This window comes from Macrobrachium rosenbergii, chromosome 51 (genome assembly GCF_040412425.1).
Source record: "Macrobrachium rosenbergii isolate ZJJX-2024 chromosome 51, ASM4041242v1, whole genome shotgun sequence".
NCBI classification, from domain to species: Eukaryota; Metazoa; Arthropoda; class Malacostraca; order Decapoda; family Palaemonidae; genus Macrobrachium; species Macrobrachium rosenbergii.
This window is the reverse complement of record NC_089791.1, coordinates 23,159,699-23,183,784: the sequence shown is the minus strand read 5'-3', so window position 1 is coordinate 23,183,784 and position 24,086 is coordinate 23,159,699. Positions and strand designations below refer to the sequence as shown.

Genomic DNA, 24,086 nt, shown 5'->3' with positions numbered 1-24,086 from the left:
AGAATGTACTGGATTATTATGCCGACACTGATGGTCAGGCTAGATGCCAGGTCTTCCATCTGCCAGGACAGGCCCAATGGTCGCCGTCAGCAGGACTCTTCCTCTACGCTAACTTGGCACCATCTTTGAACCAACATTACCTCGTCTGTGACTGGTGGTTTCAACTTCGACTGCGCTGATGCAGAAGGCCTGATATTCAGTCAACGAGCAGATTGGGGTCGTTACCTATGACCCTTATGGTAGAAGTCGCAACGGTAATGGAAACAATGGTTATGGATCTAATGGCAACGGTAACTGGAAACAATGGATATGGATCTAATGGCAACGGTAATGGAAACAATGATTATGGATCTAATGGCAATGGTAATGAAACAATGGTCATGGATCTATTATCCCCAGACAAACAAACGACTATCTGCAATACAATGGATATGGATCTAATGGCAAAATTCCAGTAATGGAGCAGGTGCTCCCAGTAAACAGTAAAGGAGCCCCAGCACCTCTAGCAATGGATGTGGAGCTCCTCCATCACCTTCAGACTCTTATGAAGCACCTTTCTAAGACATGTATAAACATTAGACACCTCGACAAATGAACGATGTGCAATCTGTATCACTAATGGAAGAACAACCTCTGCTTACTGAATATCGTTCTTAAGTCTAAAATATTATAAATTTCAATGTATATTTTTGTATATGAATAATTAAGGAATAAGAAACTGTTGTTAGTCCCATTCCTTTCTTGACCAACAAAAATATGCACTTCTTTGTATCTAAATGCACATACAGAAGGATTTAAAAATACATATATAGACAGTTAACAGTTATGCACTGGTACAGTACATTTTAAGACTAAAAGCATAGTGTATTTTACATATCCAAGAACTTAAAAATTTATATAACCGAATCCAGGCTGTTAATAGACGAGTCACTGATGAGTTGAAACATTTAGTTTAATACTGTCAAGATGAGTTACACAAGGAAAGCTTTGCAAGATACGTAGAAGATTGTCCATACAAGTACACTTAAGACACACATACATCTAAAGATACATCGGAAGGAGGTCCTAAGAGTCAGCGCAGAAGATTCAAGGCTATCAGGCATTTAAGACTGACAACCACTTTCTTAGAGGATACGTCTTAAAATTTCTTGAAAACCAAAAAATTATAACCATCACTCTTTCTTTTTTTGAATTCCCAAACTGACTTCTTTGTATATTTTTTTATTACAATCATATCGGAAATTCTCTTAAATTTCTTTTATTTTAATATGTAATGAAAAAAAGCATCAACATTGCCCTTCAAATTGTAGTAATTATTTCTGTTTATGTCAATAATGACAGGCCAAATCAATTTTATATCTATTTTACTTCAAAAAAATTGCAGCACCAAGGTATTTCTATTTATATTCAGAAACGTATGTGTCAATATACAAGAGGAATTTATAGACAGAAATATATACAATAAGAAAAAATTGTCGCACTAGCAAAAGAACATTACATACACAATAACGGCACAGAAGTTGTACCTCATGCTACTGTTATGAGAAATGTATTCAAGATTCTGTACTTAACGTCTAGTCGTTAGAATAACACGAACTTGTTAAGATTAATAGAATAACTGATCTCAGATTCTCTAAAACATTAAGTTCTAAATCTGGGCAGCAAGCAACAAAAACGTTAGTACATGACAAACCAATCATTTTTTGCATCATTTTCATTAGTTCTAAAGCTGGTAAGTTTATTTCGCGCAAACTAGCTAAGGCCTGTGGAAATTATTTCTAATTTCTAATCTCAAATCGACACATAACGCCAGCTACATGCACGATAATTCCTTTAACTTAAGAAATCTTGGCTTAGAGACAATAGCTTGTTGAACACAAGTGGTTTAATCCCCTACGGAAAAGCAGATAATACTGTTCAGCATATATAATTTACTTAAAACATTTTGGCACTATTATTCCCATAATCAGTGGACTCTACTTCACAAGATTCTTAGGGAATGTTATTCCTGTAATTCTGCTGAAGGGGCAGGCATTATGAAGAAATACTCGTATTTTCATGCGCTGAATCTAATTCAAACAAATTAAACTTAGGTAAAATTTAAATTTCTCTTTAATATCTGATTAACAAAGCTTCTATTATCTTTTCTATTATCATATTTATTATTAAATTTATTCACTACATTAATGCTAACTACCGTTATCCTTGTACTTTTGTAAAAAATTAGTATATTTAATTCATTCTACTTTGGAATGTATCAGTACACTTGAACTTACCTAGGTATGTAAATACTGTATATATTTAGAGTTCCACATGTATGCTTATATAACATTAGTAAAATACATCATTTGTTTTTCACACCGTATTACTTAATATAGGGATATCTAAAACAATTTGGCCTAATGTATAAAGAGCAATAATATACATATAGTAAAGGAAACTATGGCAATCTTTGTCCAAGAATTTTGTAAGTTCGATCGTGTATCTGTGACTGTAGACATCTCTCACGATTACCGATAATGAGAACGGCCTCAACACTAACAAATAAGGTAAAAGGGTGTTATACAAAATAGCAACAGCTATTTGGAAAGGAACGATGAAAATAACCCAAATTTACAAAATTCACAGCAAGTGAAAACTTGAATAAGACAGAATGAATCAAAATGGCAAAACCTTACGGTGCACTCTCGAAGACAGACAGCAAAAACTGATGTAAAGTTCCTAACTATTTATGCACCTCCTTTTTAAATTTAGAAAGTGCACAAAGGGAAAATAGATATAAACCCAAATGACACTGAACGAAATAAATATCTGAACAAAAAATAAATAGAAGAATGGATAATCGCGGTAATATCATTAACAAAAGTTCACATTATCAAGGACATCTTTTGACAAGAAAAATTTACATCTTGAACACGGGCCAATTAAAGGATACACAAAACGCAGCGTGAGGCACCTTTCCATCAAAGTCAAATTGGATGAAAGATGGCCATAGTGTCTGACTTTAGAGTTCCTAATTCGCAAGCAACAAGGGAGAAAACAAATGCAATACACTATAGAATAAACTAACAGGAAGGTGAAGAGCGACTGTCCCATGAAGGAACTGAAGAAAATTAAATGTGCAGTTCTAGTGAACCGAAAATTCATTTCAAAAATGAATATTTTAATTAATAACTAAAAGTATTGGGCGAAACATCAAAATTAAAAAGTGTTCATGCGTTTCTAGGAAATCTGTATTCAATTTACCATCTGTAGGCGAAAGTAAACAGTATTCAAGAGAGTATTTCACAAATACACATACTTTTGAAACTGGAGGGCAGAAGACATGAATGTTGTTCAATTTGTGCAAAAAGAATGATTCCATACGTTTAACTGACATCGAAAGATGATGAAAAAATAAACATTTCGTACGGCAATGAAGCTACAAGGTGGAAAGTGACAACTGATTGAAAGGGTAAAATTCTAATGGTCGCTTCGACCTAGGAAGTATAAAGACATAAAATTTACTTTAAAAAATAATCAAATTATAATTGGACATTCACCGTGATTTTGAATAAAGGGAACGTTCTACACAAGGTGGTTGCCTGTAATATTTCGTTTTGTAATATCCGCTTTCATGTATTAAAGTTACACGAACAATTAAATACTTTGCGACAAACGAATATTTATTAAATTTTCAAAATTAAGTAAAATTTAATTTTTTTATTTATTTTTCTTATTTTTATTTTATCTAATTTTATTTTACAAATCTGCATCCAGTTATGAGTAACTTTCTCTCTCCCTACTTCAAAACTAAAACGGAAACAATGTCGATGAAATGGCCTTGCTCTAGTGCATGACAGGAAAGACCATCACTATAAAAAAAAAAAGAATTCTGGCACTATTTAAACCCGCGTCTCCCTCCAGAAGGCATCACTCAGTCGATCACCTCAGTAGATCCTGGTCCATTCCAGCGATATACACCACCAACGATGAAGGCCTTTGTAGTATGTGGTAAGTAATCAAGTCGAACAACCTGTTTAAACTTTATAGTGATAGAAGCGAATGAACAGATTTATCATTTTCTAATAGTAAACTTCAATATAGAAACTGAATATCCATCGATGCACGAAGTAGAATTTGCAGTTAAATATTACACAATATTTCAATCTTTTCCTTGAAACGTTACACGTTATTTCCAGCTCTTCTCAGCCTCGCAGCTGCTGACCAACGCCCTCCCTCCAATGGCTATGGAGCCCCTCCTGCTCCCCCAAGCAATGGGTATGGAGCTCCACCAAGCAATGCTTATGGCCCACCCAGGAACTCCTATGGAGTAGATCCACTTGCTGCCTTGGCAGAGAATATTCCTGGCGGTGGAGTTCCTGGACAAGACTACCCTATTTTGGCCTCCGTCCCTGACACTCGTTTCTCCTGCGATGCTCAGAATGTACCTGGTTATTATGCCGACACTGATCGTCAGGCTAGATGCCAGGTCTTCCACATCTGCCAGGACAGGCCCAATGGTCGCCGTCAGCAGGACTCCTTCCTCTGCCCCAACGGCACCATCTTCAACCAACAGTACCTCGTCTGTGACTGGTGGTTCAACTTCGACTGCGCTGATGCTGAAGACTTCTATTCAGTCAACGAGCAGATTGGGGTCGTTACCTATGACCCTTATGGTAGAAGTCGCAACGGTAATGGAAACAATGGTTATGGATCTAATGGCAACGGCAACGGAAACAATGGATATGGATCTAATGGCAACGGTAATGGAAACAATGGTTATGGATCTAATGGCAATGGTAATGGAAACAATGGTTATGGATCTAATGGCAACGGCAACGGAAACAATGGATATGGATCTAATGGCAACGGTAATGGAGCAGGTGCTGCTCCCAGTAACGGTTATGGAGCCCCACCACCTCCTAGCAATGGATATGGAGCTCCTCCATCACCTTCAGACTCTTATGGTGCACCTTTCTAAGACATGTATCACTCATTATCCCCAACTCGACAAATGAACGACAATCTGCAACATCACTAATGGAAGAACAACCTCTGCTTCATGCTTGAATATCGTCCTTAATTCTAAGAGTATTATAAATTTCAATGTATATTTTTGTATATTAAACATAAAGGAATAAGAAACTATTATTACCCAGTATTTGCATAACCAACAAAAATATGCACTTCTTTGTCTAAATGCACACCCACAGAAGGATTTAAAAATACATATATAGACAGTTAACAGTTAATGTACACACCATTTTAAGACTAAAAGCATATAGTGTATTTAATATCTAAGAACTTAAAAATTTATATAAACTGAACTCAGTTTAACAGTCACTGATGAGTTGAAACATTTAGTTTAATTTTCAAGATGAGTAAAGAGCCTCGATGGCTTGGTTGGTAGAGGCAACCACAGACTTCACCAGGGTAACCAAGAACCCAGTCAAAAACTTTCATATATCGTGTAGACATCCGGGATTACGTATGTAATCAGATAGGTTTTGCTGAAAGCAAATGGATGTTACAGACTACTGTTAAACAAAGCCACTCCAACATCTTCAAAAAACATAACAGACACTCATACGTCTCGAACTGTCGTACTGTCCTCAAAAGAGCTGGGGTTTCGGTAACAATGTCCACGTTCGGTACCGGTTCAGTACCTGGGTCTAAGCGATGTCAGGCAGGGCAGCCGGTCGAGGTTACGGCCTACCCCACCAAAATCAAAGTCCTTCAAAGAGCTGCACATTAACTTAAAAAAATGGGTATAAAAGCACGTTAAAACGAATCTGTCAAGATAGAGTTACAAAGAAAGCATACGGAAGATTGTCCATACAAGCACTTAAGACACACATACATCTAAAGATCATCGGAAGGGAGGTCCTGAGAGTCATAGAATATTCAAGGCTATCAGGCATTTAAGACTGACAACCACTTTCTTAGAGGATACGTCTGAAAAAATTCTTGAAAATCAAAAAAATTATAACCATCACTCTTTCTTTCATGAATTCCCAAACTGACTTCTTGGTATATTTTTTTATTACAATCATATCGGAAATTCTCTTAAATTTCTTTTATTTTAATATGTAATGAAAAAAAGCATCAACATTGCCCTTCAAATTGTAGTAATTATTTCTGTTTATGTCAATAATGACAGGCCAAATCAATTTTATATCTATTTTTACTTCAAAAAAATTGCAGCACCAAGGTATTTCTATTTATATTCAGAAACGTATGTGTCAATATACAAGAGGAATTTATAGACAGAAATATATACAATAAGAAAAAATTGTCGCACTAGCGTAAGAACATTACATACACAATAACGGCACAGAAGTTGTACCTCATGCTACTGTTATGAGAAATGTAATCAAGATTCTGTACTTAACGTCTAGTCGTTAGAATAACACGAACTTGTTAAGACTGTTAACAGAATAACTGATCTCAGATTCTCTAAAACATTAAGTTCTGAATCTGGGCAACAAGCAACAAAAACGTTCGTGCATGACAAACCAATCATTTTCTTGCATCATCTTCACTAGTTCTAAAGACGGTAAGTTTATTTCGAGCAAACTAGCTAAGGCCTACGGAAATTATTTCTAATTTCAAATCGACACATAACACCAGGTACATGCCCGATAATTCCTTTAACTTAAGAAATCTTGGCTTGGAGACAATAGCTTGTTGAACACAAATGGTTTAATCCCCTACAGAAAAGCAGATAATTCTTTTCAGCATACTTGAAACATTTTGGCACTATTATTCCCATAATCTGTGGACTCTACTTCACAAGATTCTTAGGGAATGTTATTCCTGTAACTCTGCTGAAGGGGCAGGCATTATGAAGAAATACTCGTATTTTCATGCGCTGAATCTAATTCAAACAAATTAAACTTAGGTAAAATTTAAATTTCTCTTTAATATCTGATTAACAAAGCTTCTATTATCTTTTCTATTATCATATTTATTATTAAATTTATTCACTACATTAATGCTAACTACCGTTATCCTTGTACTTTTGTAAAAAATTAGTATATTTAATTCATTCTACTTTGGCAATGTATCAGTACACTTGAACTTACCTAGGTATGTAAATACTGTATATATTTAAAGTTCCACATGTATGCTTATATAACATTAGTAAAATACATCATTTTTTTCACACCGTATTACTTAATATAGGGATATCTAAAACAATTTGGCCTAATGTATAAAGAGCAATAATATACATATAGTAAGGAACTATGGCAATCTTTGTCCAAGAATTTTGTAAAGTTCGATCGTGTATCTACATGACTGTAGACATCTCTCACGATTACCGATAATGAGAACGACCTCAACACTAACAAATAAGGTAAAAGGGTGTTATACAAAATAGCAACAGCTACTTGGAAAGGAACGATGAAAAAAACGCAAATTTACAAAATTCACAGCAAGTGAAAACTTGAATAAGACAGAATGAATCAAAATAGCAAAACCTTACGGTGCACTCTCGAAGACAGACAGCAAAAACTGATGTAAAGTTCCTAACTATTTATGCACCTCCTTTTTAAATTTAGAAAAATGCACAAAGGGAAAATAGATATAAACCCAAATGACATTGAACGAAATAAATATCTGAACAAAAAATAAATAGAGAATGGATAATCGCGGTAATATCATTAACAAAAAGTTCAACATTATCAAAGGACATCTTTTGACAAGAAAAATTTACATCTTGAACACGGGCCAATTAAAGGATACACAAAACGCAGCGTGAGGCACCTAGATCCGCATCAAAGTCAAATTGGATGAAAGATGGCCATAGTGTCTGACTTTAGAGTTCCTAATTCGCAAGCAATAAGGGAGAAAACAGATGCAATACACTACAGAGTAAACCAACAGGAAGGTGAAGAGCGACTGTCCCATGAAGGAACTGAAGAGAATTAAATGTGCAGTTCTAGTGAACCGAAAATACAGTTCAAAAATGAATATTTTAATAAATAACTAAAAGTATTGGGCGAAACATCAAATGTAAAAAGTGTTCATGCGTTTCTAGGAAATCAGTATTCAATTTACAATCTGTAGGCGAAAGTAAGCATATATAAGCAGTATTCAAGAGAGTATTTCACAAATACACATACTTTTGAAACTGGAGGGCAGAAGACATGAATGTTGTTCATTTTGTGCAGAAAGAATGATTCCATACGTTTAACTGACATCGAAAGATGATGAAAAAATAAATATTTCGTACGGCAATGAAGCTAAAAGGTGGAAAGTGACAACTGAGTGAAAGAGTAAAATTCTAATGGTCGCTTCGACCTCGGAAGTATAAAGATATAAAATTTACTTTAAAAAATAATCAAATTATAATTGGACATTCACCGTGATTTTGAATAAAGGGAACGTTCTACACAAGGTGGTTGCCTGTAATATTTCGTTTTGTAATATCCGCTTTCATGTATTAAAGTTACACGAACAATTAAATACTTTGCGACAAACGAGTGTTTATTAAATTTTCAAAATGAAGTAAAATTTATTTTTTTTATTTATTTTTTTTTATTTTTATTTTATCTAATTTTATTTTAAAAATCTGCATCCAGTTATGAGTAACTTTCTCTCTCCCTACTTCAAAACTAAAACGGAATCAATGCCGATTAAATGGCCTTGCTCTAGTGCATGACAGGAAAGACCATCACTATAAAAAAAAAACAAGAATTCTGGCACTATTTAAACCCGCGTCTCCCTCCAGAAGGCATCACTCAGTCGATCACCTCCGTAGATCCTGGTCCATTCCAGCGATATACACCACCAACGATGAAGGCCTTTGTAGTGTGTGGTAAGTAATCAAGTCGAACAAACTGTTTAAACTTTATAGTGATAGAAGCGAATGAACAGATTTATAATTTTCTAACAGTAAACTTCAATATAGAAACTTAATATCCATCGATGCTCGAAGTAGAATTTGCAGTTAAATATTACACAATATTTCAATCTTTTCCTTGAAACGTTACACGTTATTTCCAGCTCTTCTCAGCCTCGCAGCTGCTGACCAACGCCCTCCCTCCAATGGCTATGGAGCCCCTCCAGCTCCCCCAAGCAATGGGTATGGAGCTCCACCAAGCAATGCTTATGGCCCACCCAGGAACTCCTATGGAGTAGATCCACTTGCTGCCTTGGCAGAGAATATTCCTGGCGGTGGAGTTCCTGGACAAGACTACCCTATTTTGGCCTCCGTCCCTGACACTCGTTTCTCCTGCGATGCTCAGAATGTACCTGGTTATTATGCCGACACTGATGGTCAGGCTAGATGCCAGGTCTTCCACATCTGTCAGGACAGGCCCAATGGACGCCGTCAGCAGGACTCCTTCCTCTGCCCCAACGGCACCATCTTCAACCAACAGTACCTCGTCTGTGACTGGTGGTTCAACTTCGACTGTGCTGACGCTGAAGACTTCTACTCAGTCAACGAGCAGATTGGAGTCGTTACCTATGACCCTTACGGTAGAAGTCGCAACGGTAACGGAAACAATGGTTATGGATCTAATGGCAACGGTAATGGAGCAGGTGCTGCTCCCAGTAACGGTTATGGAGCCCCACCACCTCCTAGCAATGGATATGGAGCACCTCCATCACCTTCAAACTCTTACGGTGCACCTTTCTAAGTTATGTATCACCTCATTATCCCCAACTCGACAAATGAACGACTATCTGCAACATCACTAATGGAAGAACATCTTTATTCTTGCTTGGATATGGTCCTTAAATCTAAGAGCATTATAATTGTCAATGTATATTTTTGTATATTAAACATAAAGGAATAAGAACCTATTATTACCTAGTATCTATGTAAACAGCTAAAGTATAACCTTCTTCGTGTCCGTACACACCCATAGAAGCATTTAAGAAGACAGTGAAAGTCAACAATTATATATGTGTAGAATACATCTTAAGAATAACAAGTCAAAAATGCGCAGAAAGTTATTCGGCACAATCTAGTTTTCTGTACAGCCGCTACTGGGTGTAATCAAGGTCACCAAAAACAGATATATCTTTCGGTCGTCTCGGTATAATGCAGTGTGAGCCGCGGCCCATGGAACTTTAACCACGTCCCGGTGGTGGCCTGCCCTATATCGTTGCCAGAAGCACGATTATGGCTAACTTTAACCTAAATAAAATAAAAACTAGTGAGGTTAGAGGGCTGCAATTTGGTATGTTTGATGATTGGAGGGTGGATGATCAACACATCAATTTGCAGCCCTCTAGCCCCAGTAGTTTTTAAGATCTGAAGGCGTACAGAAAAAGCACGGACAGACAGACAAACAGCCATCTCAATAGTTTTCTTTTATAGAAAACTAACAAGCGAACGGACAGCCGACTTAACAGAGTCCAAGCTGTTAACAGATGGGTCACTGATGAGATGAAACATTTAATCTAATACTGTCAAGATGAGTTACACAAGGAAAAGCCCTTTGTTGGCCGACTCGGTTGAGCTTCAGACTGTCACTCGATGGGCCGGAGATCAATTCCCGCGGCCGGCTGATGAAGAGTTAGAGGAATTTATTTCTGGTGATAGAAATTCATTTCTCGCTATAATGTGGTTTGGATTCCAACAATAAGCTGTACGTCCCGTTGCTAAGTAACCAATTGGTTTTTAGCCACGTAAAATAAAGTCTAATCCTTCGGGCCAGCCCTAGGAGAGCTGGTAATCAGCTCAGTGGTCTGGTAAAACTAAGATATACTTAACTTTTTTTTTTACACAAGGAAAGCTTTGCAAGATATGTAGAATATTTCCTAAAAGTACAGGTAAGTCACACATCCATCTCAAGATACTTCTGAAGGAGATGCTCAGAGTCAGTGTAGAATACTCAAGGCTATCAAACATTTAAGATTGGCAATCACTTTCTTAGAGGAAGAATTAGTCAAACCCATAATGTGATACGTCTAAGAAACTTCTTGAGAATATAACCGTCCCTCTTTTTTCAAGACTTTTCCAAACAGACTTCTTGATATATTTTCTACTACATTCAAATTCCTTTTTTTTAAGTATCTAACGACAAAAAAAATTATAAGTATTGGCCTTCATACTGTAATCAATATTTCTGTTCATGTTAGCAATGACAGGCCAAATTAATTTCATAACCAATTTTTCTTCAAAATAATTGCATCACCAAGGTATTTCTATCTATATTTCTAAAGATTTATGGCATTATGCAGGAGGAATTTGTGCATAAACTGTCCAGTATGAAAAAACTGTCTGACCAGCGTATGAACGTTACACATGGGCGCTACAAAAGTTGTGCCTCATGCTATTCTTATGAGCAAAGGCATACAAGATTCTGTACTTAACATCTAGTGGTTGGAATGAAAAGAACTTAATATGACTCTTAACAGAATATTTTATCTTAGATTCTCTAAAACCTTAAATTCGGTATCTAAGCAAGAATCAACAAAAACGTTAGTGTAAACCATTCATTTTCTTGCACCATCCTCACAAACTACCTAAGGCCTACGGAAATTATTTCCAATTTCTAATTTCAGATCGACAGTAGCCTACACGGCCAATTATTACAGATGATTCCTTGAACTTTAGATTTTTTGGCTTGGAGACAATAGATTATTGAAGACACGTAATTTAATCCTCCAAAAAAAAAGCAAGAAATTCTATTTAGCATAACAAAAACATTTTGGCACTATTATTCAAAAAATCTGTGGACTCTACTTCATATACAGGATCCAGTCCTTCCCGTTACAAGATTCTTAAGGCATGCTATTCCTGTAACTCTGTCGAAGGGGCTGGCATTATGAAGAAATACTCGCACTTTCGTGCGCTGAGTCTAATTCAAAGCAATAAAACTAACGTAAAATTTAAATTTCTCTTCAATATCTGATCAACATCATTTTCTATTCTATTTTCTATTCATTCTATTTATTCAAGACTTTAACAACTAAGGTAATTCTAACTTATCGTTGTACTTTTTTGAGTAAGAAATTAGTGCATGTAATTAATTCTACTTTGTAATAAATCAGAACATTTGAATTTACCTATGTAAGTAAATACTGTATATCATTTTTATTTTTCACCTTGCAATACTTAATACAGGGACATCCAAAACAAGTTGGCCTAATGTATATATTGCCAGATACTATCGCAAAATTTATCTAAGAATTTGTAAAGTTGGATCATGTATCTACAGTCTCACGATTACCGATATTGAGAACGACCTCAACAATGAGAAATGGGGTAAAAAGGTGTTATACAAAATATCAACAGCTGCTTGGAAAGGAACGATGATAAAAAAATTCCAAAGATTACAAAATTCAAGGAAAGTATTAAAGAACTTGAAGAAAACTTGAATAAGACAAAATAAATCAAAATGGCAAAACCCTGCGGCAAAGTTTCGAAAACAGAGAGTATAAACTAATACAAGCTTTTCAGTTTGTATAACTTTCCTTTTAAGTTTAGAAAAGTGGACAAAGGGAAAACAGACAAAACTCATATGAATGTTCAAAAAGAAAAATAAACAGAAGTGATAATCACGACAATATCAATAACAATGAATGTAATATCATCAAAGTACCTCTTTTGACGAGAAAAATTTATATCTTGAACAAGGGCAGATTAAAGGATACACAACACGCAACATGAGACACCTAGTTCTCAAAGTTAAACTGGATGAAGGATTGCCGTAGTGTTTTGTTTTACAGTTCATAATTCCCAAGCAATAAGACTGAAAACAAATGCAATACACTACAGAATCAACCAAAACGAAGGTGAAGAACGACTTAAACGTACTTATTAGTGAACCCTCAATATATTTCAGAAATGAATATTTTAATTAAAAACTAAAAGCATTTGGCGGAACATCAAAATGTAAAAAGTGTTTACGCGTTTCTTGGAAATCAGTGTTCAATTTACCTTCTGTAGGCGAAAATAAGCTGAAATCAGCAATATCCAAGAGTGTACTTCACAAACACACATGCTTTTGAAACTAGAGAGCAGAAGATATCAACGTTGTTCATTTTATCCAGAAAGAACGATTCCATCCGGTTTAGTCTGACATCGAAAGATGATAATAAAAAATAAACATTTGGTACGGCAATGAAGTTAAAAGATGAAAAGTGACTCTGAGTGGAAAAGTAAAATTCTAATGACTGGTTCACACTAGGAAGCATACCGTAATAAAATTTACTTGAAAACATATATCGATATACAACTGACTTTCGACGTAACTTTGAATAAAGGGAAAATCCTACGCACGAGGTTGCCTAAAATATTTTGTTGTATAATATCCGCTTACATGCAATAAAAGTTACGAGAAGTATTAAATACTTTGCAACAAACGAGTATCTTCACACGTCCAATAATGTAGAAAAAAATTTAGTTTCTTTTTTTCTTATAAGTCTGCTTCCAGTTATGAGTAACTTTCTCTCCCTACTTCAGAATTAAAACGGAAGCAATGCCGATTAAACGGCCTTGCTCCGGTGCATGACAAGAAAGGCCATCGTTAAATCAAAAAAGAAGTCTGGCACTATATATACTCGCGTCTCCCACCACAATACATCACTCAGTCGATCACCTCTGTAGATCCTGGTCCATCCCAGCGATATACACCACCAGCGATGAAGGCCTTTGTAGTGTGTGGTAAGTAATCTATTCGAACAAATTGTATTCAGTTTCTAGTGATAGAAGGGAATGAATATTTCCATAATACCCCCAAATATTATATTTCAATATAAAACTAAAAGCCCACATCAAGGCATGGTAAAATTCCCCTTTAAGTACTAAAAAATTTTGATCTTTTTACTTGAAATCATCCACGTTATTTCCAGCTCTTCTCAGCCTCGTAGCCGCCGACAGGCACCAAGCAATGGATATGGGCACCTCCTCCTCCTCCAAGCAATGGCTGGAGCTCCACCAAGCAATGCTGCCCCACTAGGAACTCTTACAGGTAGATCCACTTGCTGCCTTGGCAGAGAATATTCCTGGCGGTGGAGTTCTGGACAAGACTACCCTATTTTTGGCCTCCGTCCCTGACACTCGTTTTCTCCTGCGATGCTCAGAATGTACCTGGTTATTATGCCGACACTGATCGTCAGGCTGGATGCCAGGTCTTCCACATCTGCCAGGACAGGCCCAATGGACGCCGTCAGCAGGACTCCTTCCTCTGCCCCAACGGCACCATCTTCAACCAACAGTACCTCGTCTGTGACTGGTGGTTCAACTTCGACTGTGCTGACGCTGAAGACTTCTACTCAGTCAACGAGCAGATTGGGGTCGTTACCTATGACCCATATGGCGCAACGGTCACGGCAGTAACGGTAAAATGGCAACAATGGCAACAATGGCTATGGTTCAAATGGCAATGGCAACGGTAACAATGGCTATGGTTCAAATGGCAATGGAAATGGAAATGGCCAAAGAAACGGTAACAAAAATGGTAATGGTTCCAATGGCAACGGTTATGGAGCCCCACCAGCTCCTATGAATGGGTATGGAGCCCCTCCATCACTTTCAAACTCCTATGGAGCGCCATTCTAAACATGACAAATAATCATTTTCATTCATTCAACGCATGAACCTTTCATTGGTGCTTGATACGAAACTGCGACCATACTAACTTTATAAAGATAAATGCATATTTTTGTATAATAAATAAAAATAAATAAGAAATTACAAATAATATCCTGTATACTTTACCTAAACAAAAAAATTTGCTTAAAATGTATGCAACATGCAAATTCGGTCATGGATGATGTAAATGACGATATCTTATACGATTAGCCAGTAAACAAAAAAAATTTACACATTCCGGTTAAATGTTTACTAATTACCCATTCTATGAATTTGGAAAAAAAAAAATTACTGTATTTCGTAAAATCTACTTGGAAGCAATATCAGCACGGGTACCTCTCTTTCATTCCATGTATACGTTGAAGAGAGTTGCATAAACATGAAAAATAAACATAAGTCGGTAAATCTATGCAGCGTTTTTATTAAAATAATATTCAGATGAAATATAATGATTTTTAAAATAATTTGCACTTTACCTAGAACACGAACCATAGCTTTCACAAATGGAGTTTCGCACGCAAGGCGTTCTTTGGCTATCAATGACTAAAAGGAAAAAACAAAATCGCTTTAAGCATCCCTGTGCTTACTTCTAACAATGATATGTTTCGTTTGCGTGAACCAGTTAAAGGGATTTAAAAAATTATTATTAAGTAATATCTAATTAATTTCAGCCAATATAATATCAGTTTATTAACTTGCAATTCCTTTAACCTGTGTTTTTTAAGACAATAATTTACAGACGGCATTCGGTTTCTACTTGTAATAAAATTAACAATAACAATAACTGAAAGAGTTTCTAAATTAAAAACAAAAAATTCCTACAAAATCGCAGTTATTTCTGCTGACTTTAATTAAAACATTTTGCTTCACTACTATTCAAAAACTTAGTCCTCAACATCTGGCATTGAGTCCAGTCTTCTCTCAAAGAATCATAAAAGTATCCTTTGATTTTGCACAAAGGCTGGCAAGATGGATAGTGAATATCACTTTAAATTTTTACTTTATGACCGACGAATTTTTCATTGGCACTGCATATCAGAGTATTTAAGAGACATAAATAATTACAGTAAATCAGACAAAACCTTCAGCAATTGTGACAGATGAATTGGTAATTGCTTACTTCAATCTAAGTCAAACCACTTCAATCATGTTCTACTTTCCAAATTCTGTTTGTGCTGATTAAAAACACCCCAATAATATTCAACAAACAATAACATCTGAACGACCTACACTAGGTCTGGAAACGCATTTTTATCTTTATCTCGTTTCGGTCATCAAAAAAATTGAAGTGCTAATGAATTTATGTATCTCTACGTACGTGAAAGCTTACATAAATAAAGACGAATTATTTGTAAAAAGCAAGCTTTAAATGTTAAAAATAATTCCCTCAATTTTAAAAATCATCACTCTACCTCACCAGGATTGAACGTCAGAGAATGAAACACGAGCCACAAACTCAGACACGTGAAACAAGAAACGGAAAAACACGTGTATCCAAAAAATTTTCAACAATAAATGAAATTTAGAATTCCTTGAAAAATCGTCGTAAAGGCACTACAAATAAACAAGGTCGCAGGAAATAAAATATAAATTTAGTGTTCCGGTTAATGGAAGGCCGTCAACAATTTATCTCATTACTGGAAAAACTCAGCAGAGCAGAATAAGTGTTCGGCAAAATCTTTGGGTGAGTAACCAGTGATGCAGAAAATACCAACAATAGTTTTCCATTTTAGATTTTCAGTTTCAAGGAGTGGACAATGACATTGCCCAAACTATTAACAGCACTATAAAAAACCTCTGGGTTCAAGACAATGAGTAGAATATAAATTAATAAATGTGCTATGAACAATAAATGTGATAATATCATTAAAGGACATCGTTTAAAACAAATATGCCTCTTAAATGGATGCTGCGATATCTGTTTCATTAAATAAGAAAAAGGAATACTATTTGAGAAACGAATTGCCATAAATGTGAAACGTTGCCGGGTTAACCAGTTAAAAACAATGTAAAAATCGGCTTAAATAAAATCACGCAATGACCAGAAATAAAACACGGTGTCAAAAATAAAAAGAATATATATATAAATAGAAGTAAATAAATGGATAAAACGATGACACTGCATTAAAGACTAAGAAGTGTTCACTGTAAATAAGTGGTTTCTTACTGTATACGAAGAAGTGCATGAATTATGGTATAAGGTAAGACTAATAATGAGGAATAACAAAAGGCTTTTCGGAAGGATTGTACAAAAATCTAGTCACATGTAGATCAAAAGAAAGAAAAAATGCGCTGCAAAATTAACTGTAAAAAATAAAAATAAAATTAAATATTAGGTGTCAAAAGAAACTCCAATTCCGAAAACATAAAAGGTCCTGTAAATTTAGCACAGCGTCTCAAAATTAATATCAAGACAAGCATACCTAAATTAATAGATAAATAAAATTTGGAATATAAAGTATCATTAACAAAGAAAACCTCCAAAACAATTTTAAGTATTTTTCTAACTCAACATCATAAAAAGGCAGACGAAAAAATATATTTAATAAACGAGTGACCACTATAATGCCAGATATTTATGTGCTTCTGCTGCTTCCCGTTACAATTAACTACTTCTCTCCCTCTTTCAGAACTAAACGGAAATAATACCGATTAAGTGGCCTTGCTTCGCTGCATGACAAGAAATCCATCATAAAAAAAAAAGTCTGGCACTATATAAACTCGTGCCTCCCACCAGAAAGCATCACTTCAGTCGATCACCTCTGGCCAGATCCTGGTCCATCCAGCGATATACCACCAACCATGAAGGGCCTTTGTAGTGTGTGGTAAGTAATCTATTCAACAAACTGTATTTGGTTTGTAAATGACAGAAGCGAGTAAAATTATTTATAACGTTCAAAATATTGAACTCTAACTGAGAGATTGGGAGTCCAGTTCTCAGTAAAGTACTACAAAATATCACAATCTTTAACTAAATTTTCAAATTTATTTCTAGCTCTTCTCCCATTGTAGCCGCCGACAGGCGCCCAAGAATGATATGGAGCACCTCCTGCTCCTCCAAGCAACAGGTATGGAGCGCCACTCAAGCAATGCTTATGGCCCTCCTAGAACTCCTGGGTTGATCCACTTGTTGCTTTGGCAGAGAATATTCCTGGCGGTGGAGTTCCGGACAAGACTACCTATTTTGGCCTCCGTCCCCAGACCACTAGTTTCTCCTGCGATGCTCAGAATGTACCTGGTTATTGTGCTGACACTGATCGTCAGGCTGGTTGCAGGTCTTCCACATCTGCCAGGACAGGCCCAATGGACGCCGTCAGCAGGACTTTCCTCTGCCCCAACGGCACCATCTTTCAACCAACAGTACCTCGTCTGACTGGTGGTTCAACTTCAACTGTGCTGACGCTGGAAGACTTCTATTCAGTCAACGAGCAGATTGGGGTCGTTGCCTATGACCTTATGGAAGTCGCAGCGGTAACGGCAATGGCAACGGCAACAATGGCTATGGTTCAAATAGCAATGCCAACGGTAACAATAGCTATGGTTCAAATGCTTAATGGCAATGGCAACGGTAACAAATGGCTATGGTTCAAATGAAATGGAAATGGCCGAAAGGAACGGTAACAAAAATGGTAATGGTTCCAATGGCAACGGTTATGGAGCCCCACCAGCTCCTATGAATGGGTATGGAGCCCCTCCATCACTTTCAAACTCCTATGGAGCGCCATTCTAAATGTGGCAAATGATCATTTTCATTCATTCAATGCATGAGCCTTTTATTAGTGCTTCATACGAAACTGCGACCATACAACTTTATAAAGATAAATGTATATTTTTGTATAATAAATAAAAATAAATAAGGAATTACAAATACTATTCTGTATACTTTACCTAAACAAAAAATTTGCTCAAATGTATGCACATGCATATTCGGTCATGGATGATCTAAATGACTACATCTTATACGATTAGCCAGTACACAAACAAAATTTTACACATTCCGGTGACATTTTTATACTAATTACTATTCTATGAATTTGGAAAAAAAAAAAAAAATTACTGTATTTCGTAAAATCTACCTGGAAGCAAAATCCTTTTGGTGCCTTTCTTTACATTCTATGTATACACGTTGAAGAGAGTTGCATAAACATGAAAAAAATGAACACAAGTCAGTAAATCTAAGTAGTATTTTTATTAAAGATAAAATTCAGATGAAATATAATAATTTGTTAAATAATTTGTACTTTTCCTAGAACACGAACCATAGCCTTCACAAATGGAGTTTCGCGCGCAAGGCGTTCTTTGGATATCAATGAATAAAAGAAAAACAAAATCGCTTTAAGCATCCCTGTGCTCACTTCTAACAATGATATGTTTCGTTTGCGTGAACCAGTTAAAGGGCTTTAAAATATTATTATTAAGGAACGTCTAATTAATTTCAGCCGATATAATATCACTGGTTATTAACTTGCAATTCCTTTAACCTGTGTTTTTTAAGACAATAATTTACAGACGCCATTCGGTTTCTACTTGTAATAATATTAACAACAACAATAACTAACGAGTTTCTGAATTTAAAAAAAAAAAAAAATTTCATACAAAATCGCAGTTATTTCTGCTGACTTTAATGAAAACATTTTGCTTCACTACTATTCAAAACTTAGTCCTCAACATCTGGTACTGAGTCCAGTCTTCCTCTCTAAAGAATCGTAAAAATATCCTTTGATTTTACTGTAAAGGCTGGCAAGATGGATAGTGAATATCACCTAAGAATTTTTGTACATAACCGACGAATTTTTCATTGGCACTGCATATCTAAGTATTAAGAGACATAAATAATTACAGTATATCAGACAAAACCTTCAGCAATTATGACAAATAAATTGGTAATTGCTTACTTCAATCTAAGTCAAACCACTAAAACTTGCGTTCTATTTTAAATTCTGTCTAATAGCTGATTAAAAATACTCCCAATAATTTTCAACAATCAATAACTGAAATTGCGACCTACACGAGGTCTGAAAACGCTTATTTTTCTTTTATCTTTTCGCATCCAAAATCGTTTCGGTCAATTAATACATACCATAAATACTCGAAATCCTAATGAATTTATGTATCTCTACATAAATACATACGTGAAAACTTACATAAATAAAGACCCCGAAATTTATAAATATAGTAAGCTTTAACAGAGTCAAACATGTAAATTCCCTCATTTTTACTCACGCTACTCACTCTACCTTACCACGCTTTTGGCTTCATGAACGTCAGAGAATGAAACACGAACACAAACTCAGAAACGTGAAACTAAGAAAGCTATCGGAAAATATCTTATCTCTCAAATGTCTTCGTGTATCCAAATATGCATTGATTTTCTGCAATAAATTCGAAATTCCCAACTTCCTCAGTAAGAAATCGTCGTAAAGGTACTGTACAAATAAACAAAGTCGCAGAACGAAATAAAAGATAAATTTAGATGTAGCGATTAATGGAAAGCGTCAACAATATATCTCATTACTGGAAAAACTCAGCAGAACAGAATAAGTAAAACAGCAAAAATCTTTGGGTGAGCAAAATGATGGAGAGTAAATACCAACAGCCAGTTTTTCCATTTTAGATTTTTCAGTTTTCGATGTAGAGAGTGGACAAGGTGCACTGCCCAAAGCTATTAATGGCACTGCATTAAAACAAACCTCTGGGTTCAAAGACACAGGTAGAATATATATATGAATAATAATGCTAATACTATGAACAATAAATGTGACGATATCATTAAAAGACATCATTTCAGACAAATATGTCTCTTAAATGGATGCGAGAAACGCAGTGCGAGGTATCTGTTTCTCCATTAATTAAGTACAGGTTAATGAAGGTTAACGAAACTATTTGGCTTTGAGTTCCTAATTCCCATGCACAAACTATGAAACTGTTCTTGCCCCAGGTGCTTGTTAATTTGTTAAGCAATTTTCAAATACAATGTTAAAAAATCATCCAAAGGAAAGGTGGACAGAGTCTACCCCTGGACGCAACTGACAAGAAATAAAACATGTCGAAAATGAAATAAAATAAAAGAAAAATAAATAAGTAAATAAATGAATAAAACGTGTCGGACGAAACCTATCGAACTGCATCAAAGACTAACGTGTTCCCAGTGGCAATTTCAGTGTTTTCTTACTGTATGCGAAGAAGTGCATGAATTATGGTATAAGGTAAATATGCAATAATGAGGGAATATTTGACAAAAAGGCTTTTTCGGAAAAGTTGCCTAAAATCTATATCATATTAAATCAAAAAGGAATACTTTCGAATTGCCTAAATGCGCGCTCCAAAAACTAACTGTAAAAAAATCGGTTGAAATAAAATTAAATATTAGGTGTCACAATAAACCCTTAATTTCGAAGAAAGATGACATAAAGGTCCTGTAAATAATAATAAGTCACAGCGTCTCAAAGCGTAAGACTAATACCAATGACAAGTACACCTAAATCTATTTAAGAGAAAAGAAAATCGACCGAAAATTTTGAATATAAAAGTATCATTAACAAAAGAAAACCTCCACAAAACACTCATTTTTAGAATGTATATTTAAAGCACGTTACAAGATCGTAAAAGGCAGACGAAAAGAAAAATATCTCGCAATAAACAAGTTTTTTTCTAACTCACAGAATGCAGATATATTTAGATGTACTAATTACAAGGCTTTAGAGTTGCTTCTGCTTCCCGTTACAAAAACTACCTCCTCCTCTCTCTCCTCATTCAGAACTAAAACGGAAATAATACCGATTAAAATGGCCTTGCTCGGGATGCTGCATGGACAAGAAATCCATCATAAAAAAAAAGGTCTGGCACTATTTAAACGTGTGCCTCCAGAGGCATCACTCAGTCGATCACCTCTGTAGATCCTGGTCCATCCCAGCGATATATACACCACCAACCATGAAGGCCTTTGTAGTGTGTGGTAGTAATCTATTCAAACAAGTGTATTTGGTTTGTAATGAAGAAAGTAAACACTTATAACGTTCAAATATTGAACTCTAACTGAGAGACTGGGAGTCCAGTTTCAAAGTTAAAACCACTACAAATAGCACAATCTTTTACCTAAAATTTTCAACGTTGTTTCTAGCTCTTCAGCCTTGTGGCCGCCGACAGGCCCAAGCAATGGATATGAGCACCTCCTCCTCCCCAAGCAATGAGGTATGGAGCTCCACCAAGCAATGCTTATGGCCTCCTAGGAACTCCTGGAGTTGATCCATTTACTGCTTGGCAGAAAATATTCCAGGCGGTGGAGTTCCTGGACAAGACTACCTATTTTTGGCCTCCGTCCTGACACTCGTTTCTCCTGCGATGCTCAGAATGTACCTGGTTATTATGCCGACACTGACCGTCAGGCTGGCTGCCAGGTCTTCACATCTGCCAGGACAGGCCCAATGGACGCCGTCAGCAGGACTCCTTCCTCTGCCCCAACGGCACCATCTTCAACCAACAGTACCTCGTCTGTGACTGGTGGTTCAACTGACCTGCGACGCTGAAGACTTCTACTCAGTCAACGAGCAGATTGGGGTCGTTACCTATGACCCCCTTATGGTAAATCGAAGTCGCAACGGTAACGGCAATGGCAACGGCAACAATGGCTATGGTTCAAATGGCAATGGCAGTAACGGTAACAATGGCTATGGTTCAAAATGGCAATGGCAATGGTAACAATGGCTATGGTTAATGGCAATGGAAATGGAAATGGCCTAAAGGAACGTAACAAAAATGGTAATGGTTCCAATGGCAACAGTTGGAGCCCCACCAGCTCCTATGCAATGGGCATGGAGCTCCTCCATCACTTCAAACTCCTATGGAGCCCATTCTAAACATGGCAAATGATCATTTTCATTCATTCCAATGCATGAGCCTTTTATTTGTGCTTCATACGAAATCTGACCATACAAGTTTATAAAGATAACCTATATTTTTGTATAATAAATAAAAATAAATAAAGGAATTACAAATTTCTGTATTTTTGTACTAATAAACATAAAATTGCATGAAATATGCACATGCATATTCGGTCATAGACCAACCTAAATGACTACATCTTATATGATTACCCAGTACACAAACAAAGATTTGCACATTCCCGGTGACATGTTTATACAGTTATTCTATCAATTTAAAAAAAGAAAATTACTGTATTTCATTAAAATCTATTTGAAAAGCAAAATCACCACCGGCAATAGAACTTTTCTTTCATTCATGTGAGTTGAAACATTTGCATAATATGTGAAAATGAACATAAGTCGGTAAATCTAAGTAGCATTTTATTAAAGATAAATTCATATGAAATATGATAATTTTAAAGATAATTTGTACTTTTTCACGAAAGAATATTCAAAATAGAGTTTCATTGCACGGCGTTCTTTGGATACGTCAATGACTAAAAGGAAAAAACAAAATCGCTTTAAGCATCCTGTTTCTCATAGCTTAAACAATGATGTGTTTTTTTATTACAAACCAGTTGAAGGGTTTTAAAATATTATTAATAAGGAACGTAAAATTAATTTCAGCCAATATAATATCACTGTTTATTAACTTGCAATTCCTTTTATCCTGTGTTTTTTAAGACAATATTTACAGACGCCATTCGGTTTCTAATACTTATAATAAAATTAACAACAATAATATCTAATCGAGTTTATGAATGTTTTGAAAAAATTCATACAAAATGGCATTTATTTCTGCTGAAAACTTTAATAAAAAAATTTTGTTCACTACTATTTCAAAACTTGTCCTCATGACATCTTGTACTGAGTCCATCTTCCCTCTAGAATCGTAAAAAATATCCTTTGATTTTGCTGTAAAATAACTGGCAAGGTGGACAGTTGATATCACCTTAAATTTTTGCACATAACCGAAGAATTTTTCATTGGCAAACATATCTGGAGTATTTAAGAGACATAAATAATTACAGTAAATCAGAGAAAACTTTCAGCAATTATGATAGATAAATTGGTAATTGCTTACTTCAATCTAAGTCAAAGCACTGAAACTTACGTTCTATTTTAAATTCTTACTAATAGCTGAATAAAACACTCCCAATAATTTTCAACAATCAATAATTTGAATTTAATCAGACCTATACTAGTCTGACAACGCTTCTTTTTTTATTTTCTTTTTGTCTTTCCATACCATAAATACTTTCCGGTGAATTAATACATATTCCATAAAACTCTGTACATGCTGATGAAAATTTTCATATAAATAAGACAAATTAAACTTATAAAAATACAGTAAGCTTTAGCAGATTAACAATTCTGTAAATTTTTTTCTTTACTCACGCTACTTCCACTTACCACGCTTTTGCTTCGTCAGAGAATAATCACGAACATCAGTCACGTGAAAGAAAGAAAGCTATCGGAAAATTTCTTATCTTTGTGTCGTATCCAGAATGCAGTAAAGTATGTAAATATTGAAATTTAGCGATTAATGTATGCTTATAAACATTTAAAGGTCTCATTTTTAAAACAACGTCAGCAAAACGAATTAAAAGCAATTTGTAGCGGTA

At 35.5% G+C, this 24,086-nt stretch overlaps 2 protein-coding genes across 2 annotated transcripts; both read left to right on the top strand.

Moving 5' to 3' along the window:
* The first annotated feature begins 266 nt into the window (after positions 1 to 266).
* On the top strand, positions 267 to 4,963 carry LOC136832981 (pro-resilin-like). The gene is made up of 3 exons (XM_067094632.1): positions 267 to 363; positions 3,907 to 3,993; positions 4,182 to 4,963. Exons 1-3 carry the CDS (start codon positions 267 to 269, stop codon positions 4,961 to 4,963), a joined length of 966 nt encoding a protein of 321 aa, XP_066950733.1.
* Positions 4,964 to 14,029: 9,066 nt separating this feature from the next.
* LOC136832980 (uncharacterized) lies at positions 14,030 to 22,065 on the top strand. The gene is made up of 5 exons (XM_067094630.1): positions 14,030 to 14,280; positions 17,535 to 17,607; positions 17,741 to 18,107; positions 21,660 to 21,730; positions 21,889 to 22,065. Exons 1-5 carry the CDS (start codon positions 14,030 to 14,032, stop codon positions 22,063 to 22,065), a joined length of 939 nt encoding a protein of 312 aa, XP_066950731.1.
* Positions 22,066 to 24,086: the final 2,021 nt, after the last annotated feature.

Bases quoted from the DNA above. Each gene is read 5' to 3' on its own strand.
- LOC136832981 (XM_067094632.1), top strand. From the start codon at position 267: ATGGTTATGGATCTAATGGCAACGGTAACTGGAAACAATGGATATGGA. The intron at 364-3,906 runs GTAATGAAACAA...GTCTCCCTCCAG, and splicing joins TTATGGATCTAATGGCAATG to AAGGCATCACTCAGTCGATC. The intron at 3,994-4,181 runs GTAAGTAATCAA...CGTTATTTCCAG, and splicing joins GAAGGCCTTTGTAGTATGTG to CTCTTCTCAGCCTCGCAGCT.
- LOC136832980 (XM_067094630.1), top strand. From the start codon at position 14,030: ATGTACCTGGTTATTATGCCGACACTGATCGTCAGGCTGGATGCCAGG. The intron at 17,608-17,740 runs GTATGGAGCGCC...CTCCGTCCCCAG, and splicing joins CCTGCTCCTCCAAGCAACAG to ACCACTAGTTTCTCCTGCGA. The intron at 21,731-21,888 runs GTATGGAGCTCC...TGCGATGCTCAG, and splicing joins CCTCCTCCCCAAGCAATGAG to AATGTACCTGGTTATTATGC.